Source organism: Xenia sp. Carnegie-2017, unplaced genomic scaffold (genome assembly GCF_021976095.1).
Source record: "Xenia sp. Carnegie-2017 unplaced genomic scaffold, XeniaSp_v1 HiC_scaffold_1, whole genome shotgun sequence".
In the NCBI taxonomy this organism is placed as follows: domain Eukaryota; kingdom Metazoa; phylum Cnidaria; class Anthozoa; order Malacalcyonacea; family Xeniidae; genus Xenia; species Xenia sp. Carnegie-2017.
The window spans coordinates 3,294,150-3,321,429 of NW_025813402.1; the positions used below are offsets into that span (position 1 = coordinate 3,294,150).

General features: G+C 33.5%; 3 protein-coding genes and 1 long non-coding RNA gene across 5 annotated transcripts; 2 read left to right on the forward strand and 2 right to left on the reverse strand.

Annotated features, from left to right (window-relative positions):
* The first annotated feature begins 347 nt into the window (after positions 1–347).
* On the forward strand, positions 348–10,910 carry LOC124447193. 2 transcript variants are annotated; one of them, XM_046998184.1, is made up of 5 exons: positions 348–493; positions 2,789–3,073; positions 3,440–4,051; positions 7,739–9,914; positions 10,088–10,910. In XM_046998184.1, exons 2-5 carry the CDS (start codon positions 2,810–2,812, stop codon positions 10,447–10,449), a joined length of 3,414 nt encoding a protein of 1,137 aa, XP_046854140.1. In that variant the 5' UTR covers positions 348–493; positions 2,789–2,809; the 3' UTR covers positions 10,450–10,910. The 2 variants fall into 2 exon arrangements, with proteins under 2 accessions (XP_046854140.1, XP_046854069.1); XM_046998113.1 differs by having other exon boundaries at positions 2,789–4,051.
* LOC124449346 (nucleolar complex protein 4 homolog A-like) lies at positions 10,902–13,611 on the reverse strand. Its single transcript, XM_047000300.1, has 2 exons — positions 12,385–13,611; positions 10,902–11,601 (listed from the first exon to the last, which is right to left on the reverse strand). Exons 1-2 carry the CDS (start codon positions 13,609–13,611, stop codon positions 11,260–11,262), a joined length of 1,569 nt encoding a protein of 522 aa, XP_046856256.1. The 3' UTR covers positions 10,902–11,259.
* Positions 13,612–13,677: 66 nt separating this feature from the next.
* Positions 13,678–22,983, forward strand: LOC124439281 (tetratricopeptide repeat protein 39B-like). The gene is made up of 20 exons (XM_046989507.1): positions 13,678–13,860; positions 15,209–15,331; positions 15,807–15,882; positions 15,961–16,016; positions 16,139–16,215; positions 16,623–16,690; positions 16,869–16,933; positions 17,277–17,382; positions 18,656–18,721; positions 18,854–18,962; positions 19,101–19,168; positions 19,431–19,490; positions 20,628–20,719; positions 20,785–20,854; positions 20,940–21,055; positions 21,162–21,279; positions 21,459–21,576; positions 21,892–22,006; positions 22,120–22,236; positions 22,595–22,983. The coding sequence occupies exons 1-20, from the start codon at positions 13,844–13,846 to the stop codon at positions 22,827–22,829; spliced, it is 1,872 nt and encodes a 623-aa protein (XP_046845463.1). The 5' UTR covers positions 13,678–13,843; the 3' UTR covers positions 22,830–22,983.
* Positions 22,984–23,711: 728 nt separating this feature from the next.
* On the reverse strand, positions 23,712–27,137 carry LOC124439291. The gene is made up of 2 exons (XR_006946339.1): positions 26,859–27,137; positions 23,712–23,996 (listed from the first exon to the last, which is right to left on the reverse strand). It is a non-coding gene; the product is annotated as an uncharacterized LOC124439291 (long non-coding RNA).
* Between the last annotated feature and the right edge of the window lie 143 nt (positions 27,138–27,280).

Below are 27,280 nucleotides of genomic sequence, written 5' to 3' on the forward strand. Positions count from 1 at the left end.
GAAACATATATCATTGTTAACGCCGTATATACATAATTTAAATTATCTTTCATGAGATTGAGAGCATTCATGAATACAACAAGGGTTGTAAATCACCTGTTGAGAAGCATTTAACTGCATAAAGAACATTTAAATCATACATATGACTTTGAACTCAAATGTTTGGCATCAAATTTCAGAAAAAAGAAAAAAACAGACTGAAATGAATCAAGGACATAGTCGTTTTACTCGATTTCATTCAATGACCATAGCAACAGAAACGTTTAGTTTGACAATGCACACAAATATGCTTTGTTAATGATTTTAATTTGAAACGCATTAGTTATAAGTTATAATACAACGAAGCACATTCCTCAGAGCCAATAAAACTTGCCGAGTATGCAGTACGTACTGCCGATGAGGAGCTAATATGAAAATTCGTAAAAAGATTGCTGATTTAGATTAATACTATCCAGATTTGTGTGGCCAGTACTTGAAGATTTTTTGAAGAAAGGTTAGTAAAATTGTTGGTTGAAAGAAATTTCTTTTACAAGATATCTTCTGTTTTGTCAAATAGAAATGCAACGAATGAAATGAATCTTCATCAATAATTCCTCATAAAATTATTAAAAATATGAATAAAAACGCTTCTATCTCGACGAACAGTTTTGGGACAAAATTGTGCTTATCACTGACATATATATATATATATACTGAGAAATGAATGAAACTTTTCCAAACATTTGTGCAATCGAGTAGTCGCTATGTTTTAAGGCAATTATGATGATATCAGAAACATAACGAAATAAGGAATTTTGATTCGACTCATTCCATGATTATTTAAAGGTAACTTTAACTTCATAATTACTTCAGTAGAAGAACCTTAATTACCTTTACGGCTACGTAATTTGCAATGTTACATGTACAGCTACATACTTTTTCTATTTTTAAAACTATACTTAATTATTAAGCAACGTATATTGAACTATTTCCTCTTAAGGTTTTTTTAAAAATTTAGCTCAAAAACTTATATAGTTGTGTGAAATATCAGTAAACAATAAACTGTTTATAATTCAGTGCTTACAGTTCAGACTTCGGTTTTAAAACTTGTGATTTTAAAACATATATGTAAAATGTAAAGTGAAAACATTGTCTTGGAAGGAAAGAGAATTTTCTTCGTAAAACCGTAATAAGACAAATACATAACATTGATAAGAACAACATTCTGACCCACAAATTGATCTAGTAGTTCAATGGTTGAAATATTTCAAACTTTTGACGAACCACATTGGGCGACAATTTTCCAAATCAAAAAATATTATACAGCACATACTTCACAACCGACTGTCCCCAACAAAGTGAAAAAAGTGCATAGAGCTACTAAACCTGTGAACTTGTGCAGATGGACAAAGAACACGTATCATTTGACCTTCGGTGAACCCAAAACAATCTAAAGAATGAGATAATTTTTATTAATTTCAAGAGACAAGACTCGAAAGAGAAGGTTGATTTTCTCCGTCACTAATAAGGAAGTTTAGATGGAGCTACAGTATTTCAGCAAATGATTGCCTATGTCAGGGAAAGATTTATGTTTAAGTGCACTAAAATCATAAGAGCAAATTATTGTGCAATATAAGTAAGTAAAAAGACATTGCGCCGTCAAGTGAATTGTTCTTTGCACAAAGACTTTCTTTGTACAACGCAAGTGTTATTAAATATGTGTTATTACATTTTGACTTCGCCAACAATGAAGAGTTTTAAAAAAATTTTCCGACATTAAACAGATTTTCACAACATATCCATGAAAACAAACTTTCCTTTTTGCCCCAATCATTTAAATGCAGGTATGAACATTTGACAAATGGAAATCAACTATCATTCAAGATATAAAATAATGTAAAGTTATGGCGTCGAGGCTTTATTTTCATTTCATTATTTGAAAGGTCTTTCAAAAGTGCATATGTACTCGGATTGTTTTCAAGTTTCTTAAAATGTAATCATCATTTTAACCTGCAAATGATTACAGCTTAAGAGAATTATGAAAATATTATGGGCATATTTTTACATATGTAAACATCTAAACAAATAAAGCAAAGGAAGGTGGGAGTTATAGAGGCGGTCAGGAGGACACGTATCCCCGCCTAATAACTTGAAGAGCTTATCACTTCAGAGTTACGTTGAAACTACGGTAATTTACATAAAAAGTGATGGCTTGTATGTAATTCATGTCGTTTTTATTTAATGGTAGTAAGGTGTGTCTGAGCTTAGAGCTTTAGGCTAGGTAACTTTACATCAACGAGTGCCCTCCTCCCAAATATTGCTAAGCTGAGACTAGGTAACTCTAGATCACTGAGTGCCCTCCCCCAAATATTGCTAAGCTGAGGCTAGGTAACTCTAGGTCACCGAGGGCCCTCCCTCCCAATAATGAAAACATAACTTACGTCCTGAAGCAAAATTGAAGAAAAAAGAAAAAAATGCGTGTACGTTTAATTTCAACGATTGACTAATGACTGGAACATTTACAATTTTTAAATAGAAATAATTTTGTAAATGGGTTTCCTCATTTCCATTTGAAACATATGCAACTGATTTGTCTGTTGTGATTATATCGGATTTATCCATAGAACCAATGGATTTATCACTTTCAAATTTAATAATTCGATTAACACAATAAAACATTCAAGAAAATGTATGTGCACGATATTTTAACGCACTGTCTCTATCTATCCACATCACATCCTCTCCTTTCTTGATATTATATCATCATCCATGAAGAAATAAAAAACTAATTATGTTTATTTCTTTCTAGAGGTCGAGAATTTAGAATACGATGGATGAATCGCGAATGGATGATTCCAGAAGAATCTTTCTAAATAATGAAGACAACAAAGAAATGTTACAAGGTCGCATTAATGAAGTTACAAAATCACCTTCCTACGATGAACTTGAGAAATTTCAATATACCGAAACTTCGTCTAAGTTAGATTCAGGAAATCAATCGAATCTGTCATTCCGACCAATATCACCAGAAAATGGAGAAGAGAAAAATGACAAGACAGTCAGCACTAACGCCATAGGTGAATTAAGAATTCCGAAGGTCAGTTTTCATAAAGATGACGATGAAGTGAACAGGTTGAAAGATTTAGATAGTCCAACAACAAAATCAAGTAGTGGTGAAATTTTAGAAAAAGTTGAAACAAGTTCTATGAACAATAGTAATGTACATAAAGTAAGCAATACATTGTTGCTTGATGATCCTGATGATCTTGAAGTGAAGAATTTAGCTCATCTGTCAACTGAGAATTTGATTGACGAAATCGAGCGATACAAGACGCGATCACCAAAACCAGAACAATTTTCAGTGGTTCATGGGAGAAAAATGAAACTGCTTTCCTATTCTCCAACACCAGAAGAAATTGAACAAAAGAAGACAACAGTCTCAGATGAAAATCAGCAAACTAGCAATAAATTGCTCGGAGCAGATAAGTCATTAAAAGACTTCGGACATGGAACCCTAACAAACAACGTGGATGAAATACGTTCCTATCAAACGCAAAATGAGACTTTTCAAATTTCACAGCAAGAGCAAGTAGAAACATCTAATACACCGTTAATAGAGCAAGAGTTTAAAAGAGATTTTCAAGACAAAGTTTCTCAAAAACAGGTAAACATGCGGTATCAATCTGATCCGTTTCAACTCCATTATGATCATTTTCATGCACCAATATCAACTCAAAGTTATGAACACATTGCAAGATGTGCAGTAAAACCATATAAAACTCGTATATATGAATTAAAACAGTTTCAAACTCAATCAGTTTACCATGCTACCGTAAAAACGAATGTTCGAGAGAAACCTTCAAACTTAAAACCAAACGAAAACAATACTAATTCAAAAGTGCAAGTTGATGAAAACATCGATGAACCAGAGCTGACAATGAAAGAGGAGATTGAAAAGAAACACGCAGATGACAGTGAAACAATTCCAATAACAGAAAATAATACTTTTATCGATTGCCCATCAAACAACCAACTTCAAAAGAAAAATGAAGAGTTTGGACGCCCACAAAACGTGAGTATCTTATTATATGTTATTGTTATATAATTATCGTTTCCGGTAAAATAATCTACCACTCACAAATATTCAGCCAGAGCGTCATTTTTAGTAGCTTCAATAGCTTAACAGAATTCGGCTGTTCGCACAAGCACAGTTCCTATATGTCTGTGCTCAAAAAACGGTGTAGCTAATCATAGTGTAGTTTCACAGATAAAGGTGTTATGACAACGACAGGATGTGACCTGATTAAAATCGCATCTATTTTAATTCTAAGAAATTGAAGATCATTTCCATTGAAATTTAACCAGCAAAACGAAACCAAACACTCTTAAAGTGGAATAATGGATGATCTAGTTTGCTTAAATGTAGGAGGGAAACTTTTCCACACGTGCTGGTCAACAATTTCTCAGAATGATGGTTCTAAACTATCATCTTTGCAAAATGAAATAAACTTAGATCGAGATGAACATAATAACATTTTTCTGGACCTAAATCCGAAATACTTTGAGATCATATTGAATTATTTACGCGAAAGACGTATACCATCCACATATGAAAATACATTTCACTCAAATCTCGAGCCTGAGGATGTAAAACCATTTTTTCAATCCGTAAAACAACTGGGTCTACAGAAGGTTTTCTCGTTGGATACACCGACATTCAAACATCGAAGTTCATGGATACAAACAAAAGAAAACAATTCAGTGATTGTTCACAGCGGTGCAAAGTATCCAGTTGGATACGCTTTAAGTGAAGTCGACAACAGCGGATTGAAAACTTGGAAACTACGCATAGAATCAATAAAAAATGAGATGTTCGTTGGAGTTTTGCAGGTAGATAATGAACCATATGATGATAGATCATATGACATGGAAGGATCACATGGTTGGTTACTTAAGGTTGGCGATGAAAATATTGCAAGTGCTTGGTTTAACGGGAAGAAAATCTACAATATGATCAGCAATATAAAAAATGGTGATAACATTCAAGTGATTTTAAATTGCATCGAAGGAAAATTGTCGTTGATTCTCTCACCTGTGAAAGAGTTTCACATATTTTTACCTCATTTGCCAGGCTGGCATCTTCATATTAATCTTTTTCATCACAATGATGAACTAAGAATAACTCAAGCATAGAATACTTTGTCAAACGTAATGAAATGAATCTTCTCGGATACTTTTTTTAAATATTCGCATAACTTTTTATGAAAAATGATTGATTTAGTTGGCCTGAAAAACAGAACATAAAAGAATCCTTCTAATAGATAAAAATTTTTTAAACAATTTGTAAATGTTTTAACATACAAATTTTCTAACTCAGATAAATCAAACGAAGAAAACTAATTGTTTATTTATAATACAGTCGTACTAACATTAAAATATGAAGTTAGTTGCTGCGACATATCCGGTTGTTCCAAGAAAACGGCAACTTTAGAAACTGCAGCATATCCAGTTGTTTCTTGGAAGAAAACGACAACTGAATTTTCGTATTGTCGTAAATAACAAATAATCAACGTGATCTTAATACATTATTCCATGCAATTTGGGACGATAAAAATGGAAATGAATGATCATATTGAGTATATTAATGTCGGAGGAAAAATACTGGCAACAATGAATTCAACATTATGTCAAATTCAAGATTCTCATCTTGCTCATTTATTCAGTGGACGTTGGGAACATAAATATGACGAAAATGGTTACATTTTCTTAGATTACAATTCACAACATTTCTCTATCATTCTCGACTATCTTCGAGCTAAAAAAAGTGAAACTACAAGTGAGTCTGCAACTTTATTCTCACTTTCTCTAAAAGATAAAGCTCCCTTGAAAAATCTGGCAGATTATTTGGGTATTTTTCCTTCCGCCATAAACCACGATTTGGATATGAATGAACAGGTGTCTGAAGACGACATATGCAAGTTTAACATACACAGTGAAGGGTTGGTACTTTATAAAATGGTCGAATGCTGAAGCATAAGGAAGGAAATCATCATGAATATGCAATTGGTAAAGATGAAGTAAATGGAGATAATTCATGTCAATGGCAATTACAACTTGACGAAGTTAAAACAGATTCAAAGATATTTATTGGTGTATTAGACACACAATATCGAGATGAAGGTGTTTCCCATTCTTTGACAGAACGGATGAATTACATACACAGTACACCTGTGTACCAATGGAAAGGATGTTATGGTTGGGTGCTTGGAGAAAATGTGCAAATATTTACCGATGGCAAGATAGTAGGTGATTTTACCTATGGTTGTATTGGGATTAAAGATGATATACTAAATTTGTACCTTGATGTTAAAGTATCTGATATATCAACAAGAACAGAGATTAGGCTTAATATTAAACCATCAAATGTAAATCATCGTATTCCTGTTCCTAGCTCAAGGACATGGCAAATTGTGATAGGGTCATATAACAGTCATGACTGTGTATCTTTTATTTAATGCAATTCTTAAAATGTTCATGCAAAAGTCTGTAATGAGCATGAATTTGCAATACAAACTTGTGGTTGCATTTCATAATTCATTGTACTTCTAGATGGTTCTTTCATGAAATAATTTTGATAAAGTCTTTTGTGTTGTGCTGTGATGTGTTGAGTGTTAACTAAAGCATGTTGTTTCTAAAAAACTATTTTATGTTTGTTCATGATATTTTTAGGGATTGCTGTAATAGGGGCAAGCTGTTGTGAGTAAAAACTGCAAAGTAAAATAAATAAATAAAAAATAAACTTTAAATTTTGTCCTTGAACCCAAGCCCTAATGCTACTATGGTGGACCCCTGCCAACATTGGCAAATGTTGTTTGGTAAATCCCAACCAAAAATATTGGTTGCAAATCAGGAATGAGTTGACAATTTTTCATTCACAAATCATTCAACATAGAAATATGAATTTTTTTCGTTTTTCAAGAAATGAACATCTTTTTAAAAAATATCAAAACCGCAAATATGGCTATAAAAGGCAAGTCATTAACTTATTCCATAAACAAAACACAGAAAAGGAAAAGCTTGTTGAAAGCCAAATCGTTGCATACTTAAAGTATTCATGAATATGTTCCGAATAAAATAATATTGGAAGATTGTCAAATCAATGAATATAATGTGGCCTTTTTCACAAGTTAATCACACTAGTGACCTTTTCAGTCTTGTCTTGACGTTACATAATGTTACACAAATAAAGTTTGTCAATACTCAATAGCGAACTATGAAAACATACCTCGTCATTATTTAACTTTAAGTCCCAGACTTTGAATCAGCATTGATGATAAATTGTATTTATGGTTAGGTAGGTTAGACAGAAAATTTTGCTAAAAACATTGTATTATCGTAAGTTTCTTTTTCTGTGCTCCGTTCTTTCACATGTGTTTTATGAATGGTTTTGATTGGCTACAAAAATTTTGAAAGTCATGTGACATCTCCTTACCAAAAATTTTCATTTATTCAACATTCCAAATTTCAATGTAACCTTTTCTATGATTCTTTCTTTCTTTATAATACTCGCATTAAAATTCAATGTTTTTTCATCGCCGCACTTCTATTTGATTTTCACCCGAATTTTCTTAATTCATAGCACAGAGCATTTGATATTTTAATGTTTTACTTTATATTTTACTCACAGAAATAATTAACATGCATTAACAAACAAAAAATAAACTACTTTAAAACAACTTTCTTCATTGATTAACTTTAGGACGTTTCTAGTACGTACGACGAAGACGAACAACTGTATCAAACTATAGAAGTGATTTTGATTGATGAAATCACTCCAACAAAAAAGAAACAGAAATCAAAGAAACACCACAAAAAAACAATAAATAAATTACCTTGTAAAGACGTTGCAATCCAAACACAGCCATATGAAGATGATGCAGATCAGATAAAAACAAATGACGAAAATGATTCAATGTATCAACAAAGACCATCAATAAACAGCAGCACAGCCGGCACTAATGACGAAATCTATGAAAATTTGACTCCAAGATTTGATGTGATGGATTTCGTTGAGGAAGACGAGAGGTTACGCGCTTATACATCACAAAGTGAAGCACCACCAAGCAAAAGACACAGAGAATCATTACCTGAATCATCTACACATCCTAGCATTATAATGGAAGATGAAAAAGAAGATTCTCTAGTCGACCCATCAGTTAACGAGGCAAACATGGTATCCATTATTAATCAACCACATGAAATTACATATTTTACTCTAAAAGAAGAAAATCAACGAAAAGTAGATGAAATTATTCCACCGTCTTACATCGGAGTAGTTGTTGAGCACGTACCGGAATTAGAAAGACAATCAACTGTGAAAGATAAATTAAATGAAACTGAAAACGAAAAAGTGACCACTACTTTCTGCTCTAAAAATGTTGTGAAACTTAGAGTTGGGAGAGTGAAAGAAGTAGAGCCTTATGGATCTGAAACCTACTTTCCTTCAACAATTAAAGAAGAAACAATGGAAGAAATAAATGATGCTGAAAGATGTGAAGCAAAAAATGTTGAAGTGGAGGAAAGTATAAGTGACCTGAAGAATGAGTCATTAATTTCAAACGAAAAAGATAGTATGATGCTAAACGATTTCAATAACAACAACGAGAGCATTGACTTAGAAAACGCACCTGTAGTAGACGCAACTTTTTCTGTGGTTCCAACTAAAACTGAGAAAGAAATAATGACCGTGCGTTTAGGGAATAAAAACTATGTTCGATTAAGAATTGGTGAAAGAAATCGAGAAAACTCGCATGAGCCCACCAAAGATGGAGAACGCAACAAATTATCAACGATAAACGTAGATGTTCATGAAGATGATAGAGAATATTGTAAACATGAATCTTCTGGTGAAATGCCAAAGAAGAAAGTTACCACACCTGAAATAATTATAAATAAAACCATAGACGAAAATAATGATGTCGAAAAAATGGAAATAATAAATCATGCATCCTCAGAGGGAAGAGCTGAACAGAAAATTAGCTCAGAAGACATAAATGCTCAGTCACAATTAAATACAAATAACATGGATTATATGAAGCCGTTGTCTATCAACAACGAAGAATCGCTTTTCAATGGGCAAAAAGACCAACAAATTGAAACAGAGGATAATAACCCTGCTGTCTTATATCACGAACCATGGTCACCAACCATGTCTAATATACAAGATCATTGTAACACAATTTTATCATCAGATGATGTTCAAACGACAGCAACGCAACTGAAGGAAGCGCCGAATTCGAGAAAACATGAACAAGATACATGGTTAATAAACACTGATATCTCGGATTCTGAATCAGCTCAGATCACTTCTACTGTTGAAGAAACAGATGCAAGCGCTGATATTAGGGGCAATCAAAGCAAAGTCGTAGGCACATCATCACAAAATAATGTATTAGAGAATAATGAATGCAATGAGAAAGATGAAATTTTTCAGTCTAAAGACGAAAGTAAATACTTCGACACCACAAAATTGGACGAAAAATCGGGAAAAAACTTATCTCTTAATTCAACGAATGAAATAGCTGAGGACATTAACGGATCGAACGCAAATATCACAGAGAGTAGAGAAGGATCATTAGAGGATATGCTTAGTAGTTCAGGATCATTGGATAGCAATAGTAACAAGTATGATGCGATAGAAGTTAAAATATTGCCTTGGATCAAAATACGAAAGAAAAGATCATTTCAACAACGCTTGAGTTTGAAGAAGGATAAAAAGAATGGAGTCGTACGAAGATATTCTCTCAGGTACAATAAAGATGACAAACTTCTTTTGCTGCCTCTTCCACATAAAATATTCATGGAAAACCAAAATGATGCAGGGATGATTTACAAAAAGGCTATAATACCGTGGATGGAGGTACATTCTTCAACAGGTAAGTAAAGAAAAGGTATAAAATCAGTTTTACTTCACAAGTTGATGAATAATTCGTTTAGATTCGTACACAAAAGTGTAAGTATGAATGAGGGCGGTTTTTAAATGGAATAAGACGTACTCAACATGAAAACTGAAAAGAATACCTTTTTTACACATACATCTTTCTGATAGGAGACAAGAGATATCTTCCGTGGATAGAGCTCACTCATCAGAACCATGATAAAGATCTTATCATCATGTTGAAAATCTCTTATGAAATGATTGTGAAAGCTTCTGTCAAGGGTACAAGCAATGAAGACATACAAGTCTACATACCTTGGACTGATGCTGTCCAATATTGGAAAGAAACAGATCAGATTGCACCTAGTTCTTTGTTACAAAAAAAAGAGATTGCGAATATTGCACTCAACTTTCAGAATGAACGAAACAAAACAGCGAACTCCTTCACAAAAGTCCTAATCTTCCGATCACGAGATTTATCCTGCCTCGTAAATGCCCATCACGTGAAACTACGTTTGTTCAACCCACGATAGAAATAAATGAAAAAAGGAGTATTGAAGTGAGCATCAACAAATCCATGAAGAAGATACAGAATGAAAGTACTTTTCGTCGATTGAGTAAAGCGGAAAGACGAAAGAAATATACACATGTTTTAGATGCACAGGAAAAGGCACTGCTTGATGATAGCAAAACTGTCAATAGCTTAGATGAGTCTAACAAATCGTGATCGGAATATTAAAGTTTCTAAAAGACCTTGTATAATCAAAGTTTTTGTAAAAAAAGAAAAGAAACAATGACTGATGTGTCAAGGCATAGTTCTACAAGTAACAACAAAATTTGTATTTTTGTACACTTCATCATATATATGCTGCAATTTAATTCATCAAAATTTACAATTGAACATTCATTCGGCTTGAATCTTAACATATTTAATCGTAATATAATGCCCAATTTGATGTATTAATATAAATAATAATTCGCATAATCAATGCTATATGTTTTATTTAAGAATAGCTTCTTTAAGTTGACTAGGTACAAATAGACTACATGGATTTCCAATGTCTTAAATCGTCACGAATTATTTCAAGTTACAACTAAAACAGGTAACAATTATGGATTGTGTTTACACATATTCTTAGTGGGCTTCATTAAAGGACAGTTCAAAAAAACCAAAGATGGTTGCTACGATCAGGAGGTATCTTCTTTATAATCTGAAATCATAGCTGACAAGCAATGTTAACCTAGCACAACGACATTAAAATGTTAACAAAAAGATGTATATTGTAGTTCAACATCTGTTGTTTTAAACTCTTCAAAATAAAGGTGACAGCAACCTTAAGAAGTTAGTTTCCAACACACCACAAATCATCAAAGCCCTTCTGCATTAATTCTTTAGGAGGTTGATATTCAAGAAAGACATTATTCTTGTTGATTCCTGAAAACTCTTTGTTCAGCAAGCTTTCATAAGAAGAATCAAACCATTTGGAAACATCTGCCTCAGTTTTTCCAATTGGTTTTTCAAGAAATTCAACCAAACTTTTAATCCCAGGATAATAGTGATGCCTTAATGTTTCCAATTCCCACAGAGAACTTTTCAAAGCATTGCATTTACTTGGATCAACTTCGTCCTCTTGAAATGGATCCAAATTTATGCACCTCTCATCCTTATTTTGTTCATCAAAAGCCTAAATGAAATTCAAAAGTGACATAAATGTGTGGGTTCTTTAACAACTATTACATCACGGGAAGCGCAACTTCCGGTGAAATGGCACACTTTATTTGGCTTAGAAACATTTTTACTGGTCGCTCATTTTTCCATAATGGTCGGACAATGGAATACACGTAATTTTTTCAACAAAATGAAAGCAAATTTAATGAAGCAAACAGTAAAGGTTTTGTTAAAAACAAATGCAAAACAAAAACAGGTAAGAATATGATTTGGAAGAAAACACTTGAAAAGTGAGTTCTTTTCCAGGTGCCCAAATTTTTGACAATTTATTTTTACTGACAAAAACTAAAGTGAAAGCCAAAACAGTTAGCACAAGAAAAGAAAACAAGCTTTATTTCAGGTCAAATAATGCCAGCTAATAAACATTTTACTAACCTCACTTGCTCAGTGTTTACAAAGAAATATTGGAACTCTGTCTTTTAGTACAAACCTTGCCCAATGGGCTAAGTCAGTAAGTTTAGGGTGCCATTTTTAGTTTTAATAATCAAAACATTAAAAGATCATGTTTCAAAATTACATCATCAGTTAAATAGTAGCCAACCTCTAGTAAGTGGACATCTCCCATAAGTAGACACAAAGTCATAGTCTCGAAAGTGTCAGCTTATGGGAGATACGACAGTAACTTCTACTTGGTGCAACAGATAAACAGTCTTATTAGGATCATAATGAAAGCACTGCGATGGTAAATCAATTTAGACTGTACATATGGTAAATGACAAAGCATACATATTATAAATACCTGTTTTTCCTTTTGGTGAATCAAAACTTTACAGTTAGGATGTCTTCGAATAAGATTGCCAATAAACACAATGACCATAGCAATGGCATAAGGAGGTGCTCTTAGTGCAAGTCTTGACAATCGTTTAATGAATGCAGCAACAAGATACGCAGGTAGATGACTTGACATTAAAAACAGATCAGCAAGATAAAAAAAGCGGGCACGGTATTTCATATGAAAGACTTCCACATCAAAGAGGCTGTAGAGCTTTTTGTAGAAATCAGGATAATCTAAATTATGTTTGTGAATGAGTACAAACAAACCATTAAGAGCAAGAATGCTTGTGACACCGCCCGCATTATAAGAATCAACCAAAAAATCCATTAAAATTTTTGGATCAACAAAATAAGGAATAACTTTATGTTCAAGATCCAGTAAGATATGACGATACAAACTGCTATCAAGAGAAAGTCCAAGGAATGCCATCCAAGCTTCAGTAAATACTTTCTTGTATGCACTTAAGTTCATTACACTGTGTCTAAACACGGAATGATTTACCCTAACATTCTCCATTGAAACCACATACAAGTTAGAAAGATCTGTTTCTTCCTCAGGAATGGTAACCACAGACAAAAGTTGGTAAATATTTCTTGGAAAATTGCCACCAGTTATTACATGATTGTTCATCATCAGACCTTTTTCTGTCCGTGTGATCACTTTGTTAATATTTCGTAAAGTGTAGTAACACACATCATTAAAATGCAAATACGAAATAAAGTTTTTCACTGTCATGCTATTATCGTAACTGCCATCAATCAAATTGATCAAAATTTTCAGAAATAGATCATTGGAAAACCAATACTTTTGTGGATTCTTTGTGCTTTCTGCTTTCACAAACTTCATTAATGCTTTCAACGCTTCTAAAGAAATCTTTACAAAAGGACTCTTTAACAGCATTAAGAGCTTCTTGACTGTTAAGTCATAATTACTAGTCAACCAGACTTCAACAATTTCTTCAGGTTTTTCTGCTGATTTGGCAAATTTTGTCTTTTTTGTCTTCACTGGACAAATATTTGATTGGATTAATTCAGACAAAATTCTACCAATACCTTCGATACATAACAAAGAAATGGATTCATTCTTGTTTTCCACTCCTGTTATTACGTCTACAATATCGTTGATTTTGGAGCGGTCTGCCAAAACATTCTCAATTTTGTTTTTATAAAATTCTGCACGTTCATCCGCCATGCTGTTTTATTTTTATTACGCATGCGCAGGTACGAAATGAAACTGATTGTCATCATCCAAACAGCGGATGTTTACAAAGATTAATTATATACTACATTGCAATCGTTTATACTACCTGTAAAATGTCCTAACAAAAAGGTATTTCAATGTTTGCCAGTCAGAAAAGGAAAAACTGTCTTGTATGAAAATTTCAAAAGACTGACTACGCAAGAATGTTGAAAGCAATTCACAGATGAAGAAAAACGAAAGGTATCTAGAGTTTTTGTGGCCTGTCTTCAGTTGTGTACACTCTTATCGCTATGTGTCTCAGTGTCTGTATAATGTCTGTGCTATTATTATTTTTTACTATCATTTATATTTCTAAAATATGCATGTTGTAATATAGTTTAGATGTTGATGTAAAGATTTTTGAACGTTTTGCTTTTGTCGAATAAATGCATTCTTTTCATTGCAATTTCGTATACAACACAGTCAGCATACTCGTTCTTTACCATCTCATTTAACTGAACAAGCAATTTCACTGAACTTGACTACATTAGTGGCGAGTATTTCGCTTTAAAAAAACTTGAATTACTTTAGCTGTCACAAGAAAGTCATCTGAACTATGAAATAAGCGGTTATACTTGTGTATTGCATGACTTTGTAGTTGTTAGGAGTGACACCTGTCACATTGTAGAAAACTAAAGCTAAAGTACAATAATTTGAAGCCTGTAAGTGAAACTAGTTGAGCTGATGTTAAAGTAAAGTAAATAAAATGGATTGTGCGGACAGTGGGATGCACAATGTCAAGGAATTCATGTATGACTTGACTGTCTACTTTTATTACCCATAAGTGGGCGGGCGATGGACGTTGTTTGACTTGCAAATCTTACGATTTGGTTGAACGTTAAACGTTAAAAGTTGATTTTGCCGTATCGTATTATAATGATCAGTTTATGATTTTAAACTCATAAATTTTCTGTTTCTGTTAGCCCACGTATAACGTCATGTTGTGGTACGTAAAGTTGATTATACAAAACAAACAATGTCTGCATTTGTAAGAGGGAACAAAATGAATAATGAACTATTTATCAAAATAGTAGAACATAATTTTCCGACACAATTTTGAATAAAAATTTTTGACACAAAATACGCGCTTTGTCTCAAGTCTGGTTAAAATTCCCGTGAAGGCAATATTTACTAGCTTGAAAATATATTGTATAATTTTTACATCGCAGGATCTATTTTCGTATTTTTATGAAATATAAGACTAATGACTTCTCTTTGATTGTAAGTTGTTCACAATATGTAAAAAAGGTGTGCATGTTCAGTTGTGCAACAACAAACCATGTGCTACTGGTGAATCGTAATGTCAGTTAAAAATGCTTTTTCCAAGTATTTGAGAAGAGTCTTCTAAGAAATATTATTTTTGCTCTTTCCTCCAAAAATCAAAAGCTGTTAGCATTGTTCCTACAACGCGCTCCACTGGACAAACTCATGCAAATATTGATTTAATACCTCTTGGAAGCTTTGATAATTTCCAAAGAATTTATTGACATTTACGTGCTTTTAGCCATATAAGAAAGATTTCATCTTCAAAGATTTTGTTTTTTTTTAGCATCGACAGGGACAGACTGTCAAGTCAATGTGAACTACCAGAGGCGATTAAAGCGACATCTGTCGCATTAAATCTTTGTTTGGCCAATAAATTTTCACAAGCCAGAGAACAGTTGCGACCATGGTTAGTTTATGACAGCCTTTCAGCAACTTTCAGGGCAATGCTTCTTTTAGAGTTCTAGTTAAATATCAACAGTATGTTTTGTATTCGTATTCCAACACCGATTGCAGTCGTTTTCGTTACATGATGTTAATTGTAGGAAACTTTTAAATTAAAAAATGCAGTATTTCTTTCAAATATTTCAATACTTTCAGTTATAAACACGAGTTTTTTTATCTCTATAAGACAATGGAAAATGTGGCAAAACAAAAGACTTGTATAATTGTCATAGGTGTACGCAAGCTGGCATTTCTGCAGGGGGGGGGCAGTAAATATTTTCTCCAACTTGCAATGAATGTTTTCCAATATTTTCGCCCCACTAACGTTTAAAATTTGTTCAACTTTTCAATCTTCAAACTTTACATGGGTGGGCAGCTGCCCCCCCCGTATCGTACTCCAATGCCAATTGCTTATTAACTATTGGTGAATTCAATTTCAGGGCAAAGGAAAGCATGTACCATGCCCTAGGTTATGGTACTATCATGTCTTTGCAAGCTTTGATGACTTTTGATAAGGTATTTCTTGTATTTGCTTTCAGTTTGAACTTTATTCTTTGTATATAATTTAATATCATTAAGTCTATTTAATTCCAGGTTTTGATTGATGACGCTGGTCAGAGCATAAAGTCTGCATTACAAGTTTGTGAAAGGTGATTGAAAATACATTACACATGATTAATGTTTGAATTATCTTCCACAAATTACCTCTGTAACTATTGACAACATACACACGGCAGGCGAAAGTGCCTCATATGTCATGATTTTTGTTCAGATTTCGTCGGAAACAATCATGGTCAGAATCATTAACCAGCTTTTTATGGAAGCCTTCCTACGAGAACGCTACAGAAGGTTGTGTCTTTAAGTATTTAAAACATCGAGTTCTCGCATTGGAATTTTAGGGAACCGTAGGAGATAGTAAGAAACAGTAAGGGAGACTAAGAAAGCGTTAGGGATGATTAGGAACAGTAGAGAATGTGAGAAATATATTGCAACGTAAGATGCTCCCAATACTCACATATCTTATTTTACTAAAATCGTAATGGTTAACATGTATTGATGACAAATTAGAAATTTTCTTGATGAAAAGTTCTGCAAACTCATTTTACTTTTTTACTAACTAAGAGCTTACCTAGCTGTTTTTTTACTAACTAGGAGCTTACCTAGCTGTTTGTTTTACTAACTAAGAGCTTACCTAGCTGTTTTTTTACACATTGTGTGTAAGAGTACGCAATAACTTCAAATGATTCTCGTTTTAGAGGAACTTCATGCTGAATTGTGTTACGCAGAGTGCCTCCTTCAAAGAGCTATTCTGAATTTTGTTGAGGTTTTTTTCTTGAAATAATTAACGTGAAATTAACTGAACGGCAAGCTTGACGACATACAAATAATTATTGCTGTTAAAAAATTATTCTGGATTACAATTGTCCTACAGCCAACATTTAGGAATTTCAGGTGAAATTTAAAGTATGATTTCATAAAGTTCATATATTTTTTACTTTTAGGACGAAAGTTTACTGTCTTTTGTCAAAGGTGGATTAAAAATTCGAAGCAGTTATCATACGTACAAGTAAGTATGCTATTTATTCAATAAAGTATATCGTATATGCAGAATTAAATCCACCCTCTGGAATCAATTCGGTTAATTATTTTTTCTAACCTTACCATAGCAAATTTAGTCCAAGCTGAGAACAGGAAAAATTCTTTGTAAATGCACATAAAGAATTTTTATCAATTTAATGTTAATAATATAATGTTAGTTTAAACATACAAACATATCAACCACTATGTAATAAACTCTATGCTTTACGTCGATATTTATTCGTGTTTTTACCCTGTTGTCGACTTGTCGGCTACTATATATGTATGTTCATCATACACATCCTTAATATATAATTAACCATATTATACAGAGTATGTTATGATATGATGGAAGACATCGAACAACGCAATCAATTATCGTCCATGTTCACGGATTTCAAGGGGGGAGTGAACTTAGGATTGGGAACATTCAATTTGGTAAGGATGAGTCATAGTGAATGAGAACATTGTCGTCATCGTAGAGTTGCATGCTAGAGTTGACATATCAAAATTATACTTATTACCTTAAAAAGTCCTCCCACATAAGGCGTAGTTGACTTCAATGGACTGAGTTTTGTACGTAAGGCGTAGTTGACTTAAATGGACTGAGTTTTGTACATAAATTGTAGTTGACTTGAATAGACTGAGTTTTGTGCGTAAGGCGTAGTTGACTTAAATGGACTGAGTTTTGTACATAAATTGTAGTTGACTTGAATGGACTGAGTTTTGTACGTAAATTGTAGTTGACTTGAATGGACTGAGTTTTGTACGTAAGGCGTATTTGACTTGAATGGACTGAGTTTTGTACATAAATTGTAGTTGACTTGAATGGACTGAGTTTTGTACGTAAATTGTAGTTGACTTGAATGGACCGAGTTTTGTACATAAATTGTAGTTGACTTGAATAGACTGAGTTTTGTACAAAAGTTGTAGTTGACTTGAATAGACTGAGTTTTGGACATAAGGCGTAGTTGACTTGAATAGACTGAGTTTTGGACATAAGGCGTAGTTGACTTGAATAGACTGAGTTTTGGACATAAGGCGTAGTTGACTTGAATAGACTGAGTTTTGTACAAAAGTTGTAGTTGACTTGAATAGACTGAGTTTTTACAAAAGTTGTAGTTGACTTGAATAGACTGAGTTTTGTACAAAGTTGTAGTTGACTTGAATAGACTGAGTTTTGGACATAAGGCGTAGTTGACTTGAATCGATTGAGTTTTGGACATAAGGCGTAGTTTACTTGAATAGACTGAGTTTTGGACATAAGGCGTAGTTTACTTGAATAGACTGAGTTTTGTACATAAGTTGTAGTTGACTTGAATAGACTGAGTTTTGTACAAAAGTTGTAGTTGACTTGAATAGACTGAGTTTTGTACAAAAGTTGTAGTTGACTTGAATAGACTGAGTTTTGGACATAAGGCGTAGTTGACTTGAATCGATTGAGTTTTGGACATAAGGCGTAGTTGACTTGAATGGACTGAGTTTTGGACATAAGGCGTAGTTGACTTGAATGGACTGAGTTTTGGACATAAGGCGTAGTTGACTTGAATGGACTGAGTTGAGAGCTGAGATTTGTGGTTGAATTATGTTTTGAAAAACGGCCATTTGTCAAAATTCTTTTGTGTTTGAGTTTAACCTACGATGAAAAAAAGGATGACATAAGGTATAAGATAAAACGTTGTTATTCATTGCTATGTGGTTACATCTTTAGCTTTTGTCTCTTTTACCTGGAAAAATATTAAGGCTTCTCGAGTTTGTTGGTTTCTCTGGCGACAAGGTTTGCAATTTCCTGATTTCACTGTCAGTCTTGTTTTCATGTTTTAGACACTTAATCACTTCAATTTCTATCGATTATTTAGTACTATGGATTAAGCTTACTTAATCACTTCAATTTCTATCGATTATTTAGTACTATGGATTAAGCTTACTTGATCAAGGCTTTCTTGATGAAGGTCTAAGATCACCTCTATGTGCCATGACAATCCTCGCCTATCATACCGTTATTACGTATGTTCTAGGTATATTACTGTCTTCCTCACAATTTCATTTTGTATTCACAGAGTCTGTTTCCATTTTATTGTTTTGATAAATTCGTTTGTAATTAAACGTAATTGTTTCAATCTTCTATATAAATTTGCTCAATATTTAATGTTTAGGCAATGGAGATGGAAATAGCGATTATGCGCATAAAATATTAAAGCCTTGTATCAAGTTATTTCCAAAGGTATTAAAATCTGTTCCTCGTGTAGGCAATGAAGTTATTTGTCAATGTAGCAATGAAAATATTTAGTTGTACGACAGCTTTTCGTCTTTTGGGGTGGGGAGCAGTAGCTTACTGAATCAAATTTTTACCTGTTCAACAATCATTTGTTGTCGAAATTTACACTCACATGCAACTTTTAGGGGAAGGGCTAATGCTCTCCATAGACATGAAGGAAAGTCATCTATTCGTCTTTTATTTTCATTCCGCCTTACGTTATTTATAGGGAGCGATTTTCTTGTACTATGATGGTCGTGTCAAACACGTTGAATGTTACCTGGATGAGGTATAAGTATTAGACAAACACGTTGTGTGAAACACGTTAAATGTGACAAACACGTTGTGTGAAACACGTTGAATGTGACAAACTCGTTGTGTGAAACACGTTGAATGTGACAAACACGTTGTGTGAAACACTTTGAATGTGACAAACACGTTGTGTGAAACACGTTGAATGTGACAAACACGTTGTGTGAAACACGTTGAATGTGACAAACACGATGTGTGAAACACGTTAAATGTGACAAACACGTTGTGTGAAACACGTTGAATGTGACAAACACGTTGTGTGAAACACTTTGAATGTGACAAACACGTTGTGTGAAACACGTTGAATGGGACAACCACGATGTGTGAAACACGTTGAATGTGACAAACATGTTGTGTGAAACACGTTGAATGTGACAAACACGATGTGTGAAACACGTTGAATGTGACAAACACGTTGTGTGAAACACTTTGAATGTGACAAACACGATGTGAAAACGTTAAATGTGACAAAACGTTGTGTGAAACACGTTGAATGTGACAAACACGATGTGTGAAACACGTTGAATGTGACAAACACGTTGTGTGAAACACGTTGAATGTGACAAACACGATGTGTGAAACACGTTGAATGTGACAAACACGTTGAATGTGACAAACGTTGTGTGAAACACTTTGAATGTGACAAACATGTGTGAAACACGTTGTGACAAACACGTTGTGTGAAACACTTTGAATGTGACAAACACGTTGTGTGAAACACGTTGAATGTGTGTGAAACACGTTGAATGTGACAAACACGTTGTGTGAAACACTTTGAATGTGACAAACACGATGTGTGAAACACGTTGAATGTGACAAACACGTTGTGTGAAACACTTTGAATGTGACAAACACGATGTGTGAAACACGTTGAATGTGACAAACACGTTGAATGCTACCTGGATGAGGTACTAATACTATTATTACACAAAGAAAAATCTTTTCTAGTTAACAATCTGAATCTCAAATGTTTTTTTTAAGTCGAACAAGCTTGAAATTCTTAAATATTCGAAAAATTGATTTTATTTTCAAATTATTAAGCCGTGCATACTTGTAGAGTTGCCATTTGAAATAAGGTTTTATTTTCCTTACAATTTTAATTGTACATTTCCAGGCAATAATCAAATACAATGAGTCCATTAAATCTCAGTCGGAGTGGAAGCAGTTTCATCATTTATGTTACTGGGAGTTGATGTGGTGTTATTGGTATTTTATGGATTTTTTTGTTGTACAAATAGATTTTTTTTCATTCACGAAAGTTGTTTTTTTAGTTTTAAACGTAATTGGAAAGAAGCTTATGGTTATGCCAAAAAATTATTGTCGGAAAGTCGCTGGTCTGCGGTGGGTGATTTTGTAAATGTTTTTTTCTAGCTATTTATTTAATTCAATGTTATTATTTCATCCAAAATACATATTTTTTTTTCAGTGTTCCTATATGTATTTCTGCGCTGTTTTCAAACTTATGGCAAGAATTGATCCTAAATGTGAATCGTTATCTATCCAGAACGAAACTGAACAAGATAGTGAAGAAAACATGTTCAGGTTTGTCTCAAAATTCTTTCCTGTACTTGATATTACACGAAATATCCTCTAAATCTAGATTATATGAGGACTTTCATTTGTTCCAAAAATTTACTTCACGTCATAGAAAAGCTCCTGAACTTAAACAAAGAATTGCTGGAAAGTCCATTCAGTTCGAAAAGTTTTCAATAAAAAGGTGTAAGGATTATTTTGATAAAGAAAACTTCCTTTGGCTGCCTGCTATTGTAAGTTTAATATTTTTCTAACTTAACAGTTTGAACACAACACATTTTTTCATAGAATTACTCTGCAATCTGTAGATATACAACCAGAAGACATTCAGTAAACTACATTGTAAAGAATATTGCATATATATATATATAGTTACGTTCAAAGTTGTTAATTTCTTTGTCTTTTTTATAAGGAATTGATATTCTTGTGGAATGGCTTTAGAATCATTTACAAAAAACCGAATTTAGTAAAGAGTTTGTTGGAATTAGTTCACGAATCACAAAGAAAGCAGTCAATAACGAGACGTGATGGTGTGCTATCTTAATTGTTTGCCTCATTTCTGTTCTCCTAGATGTCCAAACAAATTATGTTCATGTTATTTTCTCATTCTTGATAAAAATACTAAAAACTGTGTTTAAAAATTTAAGGCCTTTGAACTTACTTATCAAACCTGATTTTAAATGTTAAATTTCAGCTAGTGTTTGTTGTTCCGTAGTTTCTGACTTGAGATGAATTTAATTTCTATATGTGGGTTGGACAAAGTGATAAACAACCTTTATAAAGAAGTATTCTTAGATGAACGTTTTGTATAGTATGTGCTAGTTTCTCGTTTTCTTATGAAACAGGAAATGTCTACAAAATCGAGGATGTATGTCTGTTGAAATTGTTGGAAGGGATGTGTGTGAGATGTTTACAACAAACTGATTTAGCTATGGTTTGTTTTCAGCAAGTTTTAACGCAGTAAGTTTTTTCTCATATATTATTTTATAAATAAACTTGTGTTCAGATTACATTCATACGATGTACGTAAATGCATATTCTTTCAAACTCTTTTCGTATTTGTATTTTTTCAGCGAGGACAATTTTGCTCGCGAGAGCTATCTACCAGCTTATACGTGTGCAGAGGTTGGTTTTATGCATTTGGACAAGGAAGATATAATAACTGGGAAAAAATACTTGGAAATGGCCAGGTAAACATTAATTTACTTATTTACAACGTTTGTCTTGAGATTAAGTTTAATGGCTGTTATGGATCGAAATCCTTGTCGATCTACAGGCAGAGATTTGGCAAATAAGTATGGATCGCAATTTGTGCATGATCAGGAATTTGCGACAAACTCTACTATATGAGTTCAACAAAGGACTCCAAAAATGATGAGCCAAATATCACATACTAGAATTCACAAATCATGAATTTGCCTTTGATATAATGAATTGAAGAATGTGTATATAGGATCTGCGTCCAAGAAGACTTAAGGAATTCTGTTGTCAGATAATTTCTGAGGATTTGACCAGTTTTCAATTATTCTTTTTAATTTATTTTTGTAGCAAAAAATATCATGGCTATATCCTGGAGAATCGTCTGCGTTTTAGAATTCATTCCGCTTTACAAGACATAGAATGCAATCAATACAATTTCCCACGTACAATCGAGAGCAATGTTGACATAGATGTAGACTCACCTAGCGAAAACGTGACGGGAAACGTTAGTGAAAATTTAGACAAATCTGACAAGCCTTGTAGCACTGTTGAAGTCAAACGTTACCACGAAACAGCCATATAATTATACTTAGATCTATGAACTGTGTGAATATATAAATTTAGTGAAGTTTTCGTTATTTACGCTCGTATAGGTAGGTAAATATTTATTTTACAGACAGTTTGTCGATCGTTTAATTGTTGTGGTAGATATTAAAATAAAAATATAAAAGATTGCATCCTAGTGAGATACATAATAATACGACCTTGAATGATCTTTACCTTAAAAAAAATTTTATGATAACGAAAATTCTATATATTTATTTCATAAAAAATAAAACGAAGCTTCAAAAAACAGTGAAGAGATCATTTGGTTGAAAATTACTATCATTATTTTTCATGTTTTTTTGTTAAAAATTTGTCATAATTTTCAAAGTAATTTGTTATTGTAGTTTTTATTTTTATATCATCAAAAGTTAAAGTTTCTATAATTTTCGGAAGAGACGTTTTCCCTGACATATGAATCAATGAATTATAACCATGTTAGTAAGTGTATCACTGTATTGGATTGTAAAATGACCAACAGAGAATTTGGCAGCTTCTCCGTGAGATTGTAGAAGGATTAGTTCATGTTCATCTGCAGGTAGAAACGGTCGATTATTGTATGTGCTAACTGTATGTATATGTAACTTAACATGACAAAAAAATGTGAACAATTTTCATTTAGCTCAGTATATAAGTATATAAAGACCTATTATTTGCTGTTTTTCTCTAATTTTTGCCAATAGGGTATGATGCAAATAAACGCGTTTCGACATTTTTGGTTTTGTATTGTTACATTTTTTAGGTGTTTCGTTTAAAAAGTCAACTAATGACTAAGAAACAGAGTTTGGTTTTTGGATGAACTGAAAAACTCGTTTTGGATTTCTAAGTTCCTTTTCATGGAATCGCAACGTCATAGAGATAGTTATCTTTCTCGGAATATGTATTTGACAATACAATTATATTAAGGCTTGAAAACTTCCACTCAAAGCTTACACTTGAAGTAATGAAGTTCATGAAGAAAAACAAGCATTAAAGTCACGAAGAATTTATAGCTACTGTCTTTTAATGTTATATATTTTGTATAGATGTCTATATCCGGAGAAGGGTAACCAATGCTCAGAACAGCAGCTTCTTGGACATCATTTTATCTCTCCAAATCACATGTCGCACGGTTTAAGCAACAACATCACTTAAGATAAGGTTGACGCTGAAAAGATAAGGGAGAAATAAAAATGGCTGTGATGACGGAAATGAGTCTCCTGAAGGGTTTACTTCATTTGTCAAGGTAACTTTTTATTACATGCATTGTTTAAATAGACGGTAATTTGGTCGTGTGAACGAAATTTTATACGTTAATTGGCAATGCTTTATATACGCTTAGGTACGTAATAAAGTGAACAGCTGTCTCTGCGAATTCAAACGAATCACGAGAATTCGTTTGAATTCGAAAAGTGTACGGTTTAATCGCCAAATTACTCGAAAAGAGAAGTTACTTTCTAGATTGAATCATGAAATTATTGTAAGGTAAAAATAAATTTACTATCCAAAATGAATCAAAATTCTATAACATAAGGGCTGAAAGCGAGGTTCAATTTACATGATACAAGTTGCTTGGCTTATTAATTAATGTTCTCTTTATAAAAACTAATATAAAAAAGTAGATAATCCCCTTTTTCACGAAAACCATGAATGCTTTCGTTCATGATTAGAAAGCTATATTGTATAAGGAGGCTGTCGCTCGTCACGAGATAGTTATGAGAAAGTTACATTGCAAAAGGCAACAAATAAAAACGTATATAGAGTTGATTAAAAGTATAAGTTATTGGTGCTTATTGGATGCTTTAGTTTCTTTTATGATAAGAACTCTTGTAATCAAAAAGATGAGATTCAAAAGCAAAACCCCGTTTTCGGGCCATGCTTCCCGATACCTTCTTAATCTCAAGGCACTAGAACGCCGCATGTTAACGTTTCGGTAGGAGATTTCCCTCCACGCTATCCTACTTGGGAGATGCAATAGCAAGCTTTCGCCCATCAGACCCTGAGATCACCTGCGATAGGCTTTGCTCATGGTACGCAGGGAGAGTGCGGTCGCCAACCAAAGTGTGGGCCCCTAAGCCACTGCATACTATATCGCACCCAGCTTCCGCTGCTAGTTGACATCTACTATATGAAGTTTTAGCTTTATATATATATACCAAAATTTAAAGGCGTACAAAAGTTGTGGGATGATTGTTATCGTTACTGCGCATGCCCAGATGATTTCTTTGATAATTTGCGATTAATTGAGCTAATTGCCGCGAAAGTAGTGCAAGTACTTATAGTTGGTCGTTGCCATGACCATGGACTTGGGCAACTGATCAAGTCGACTGCGCACGCTCAAGCAGACTGCGCATGCGCAGATAATTTATCTGAAAATTTGTGACTTAACGAGCTAATTACTTCACAATCCGTACAAGTACATCCAGTTGATCGTTGTCATGACCATGAACTTGGGCAGCTGGTCAGTCGACTGCGCATGCGCAGATAATTTATCTGGAAATTTGTAACTTAGCCAGTTAGTTACTCCATAATAGGTACTAGTACATACAGTTGGTCGTTGTCATGACCATGAACTTGGAGAGTTGGTGTAGTTGACTACACATGCTCAGATTTGTTCTCAATTAATTTGTGACGGAGCGGGCTCTGAAATTGGTACCATATATTTTTTCCATGCTTATTGTTTTGACAAATGCATATCAAACTCATTAACACTTTGTTGCGCCACTCGTAATATTCGTGAAAATGTTAGAAATGTTTTTATTTTTCTCCATAAATTTGTATTTGCATATTTTTTGCATAAACAATGTTCTAATACTTATGACAGATATTATAATTTTTGGATTGAGGTAGAAGAATTACTTGAAAATGAAACTACTAACAGTGAAACAAAATCAAGCATGACAGAGAAGAAACAAAGACGCCCGGTTGAAGATAGCTTTATGAAATCGAACGTAATTGAGCACCTAGCGTACGCTCGAGAGTTTTGGATGAGGACTCGTGGACCAATGAAAACACGAATGATTCCAAACATGTTGACGACTATAAAAGCTCTAGCAGGATGAGGTTCTAATACAAAATAATAACACCGAGTCTTCTGAAGATATGTTCAAAAGAAATATCGATGAATCACTTATACAGTTCGGAAGCTTGATGGCTCGCGTCAAGTGGTATATAGTAGTGGGAACTGCTGAAGATATGTAAAAATAACTGCTAGCGTCTTTCCTTTAGGACGAGGAATCTGATTTTGAAATTGAAGAGGAAGAAATTACCACAACAGATTTGCAGAAAGATTCCAAGTATACTCTGCAAAGTTTGTATATACAGATGGAGTGTTGTGAGAAGAGTACTCTAAGGAATGTTATTCGCGAGGGATTGTTAGAGCCGTTGGAACTAGCATGAACATTGATCGCATCCAATGAGTAATATAAGACCTGGTGGGAATGGGAACACGTTAACCAAATTACACTAAATTATTAGCGCGCGGCCTTTGGTCAAAAACATGGCGGATTTGGATTTTCAAAGTCAGCGGAAAAATAAAAAATAAAGAAAAAGTAAAAATTAAAAGAAAAAGTGAAGGTGAACACCACTTTTTAGTACGTGAGGCAATGTTATTCGACCATGAGCTTTTTTTCAAAAGTTTTGAACGACACCAAGTACTTTCAAAGAGCTTCTTGGTTGCCCCTAGCATCACACGCTGGAAAACAGGACGAGAACTAAGCCATCGGGCCAGACGAAAGGCTTACGGAAAGTCTGGGGTACCTGGTCACTGGTGATGTTTTTATAACTATAGCAGCAAGCTTTTGCTTAAGTGCCACAACTGTTGACGATTGTTGATTTTAAGCGTATTTCATATTAAATGAATTACGCTACTAGCATTTATTAAAGCGTGCAATTTTCACCCATCTCAAACTTTAACACTAAAACAAAAAGTTACGAAAGTTTGAAAGTGAATCTCAATCTCAAAAGTCAAAAATTACTAAAATACTAAAATTTCAAAAATTACTAAAATTTTCTAATTACCAAAACATACCAATTTGAGAGCTGGGTACAAGTGGTACAAGCATAAGTTCTTTTGTGAATTGGATTGGTGTTGGCTTGGCACAGTTTCCCCTGTCAAATGTTTTAAAAAAGTTTTCTGGTGTATCTGTGTTTCACCTTTTGGTAAACATTTTACTGTGTAAAGTATTACGATTGCATTAAGAGTAACTATAACTGGTTTTTGTCAGAATAAGTTCTGTTTGTGACATGATTACTTACAATAAAAATTTTAATTTACTGAATGAAGTTTATGGATTTTAGCAAAAATTAAATTTTCGAGCCCTTTGTTGCAATACTTTCTCTCTGCTGGTTGATCAATGCGTGAATCAAACATAATTCTAATCATTTTCACATGCAATTGTTGGTCACAACTCACAAGTGAAGTTTAACCAAAGAGGTAAGCTGTAGGAGCTT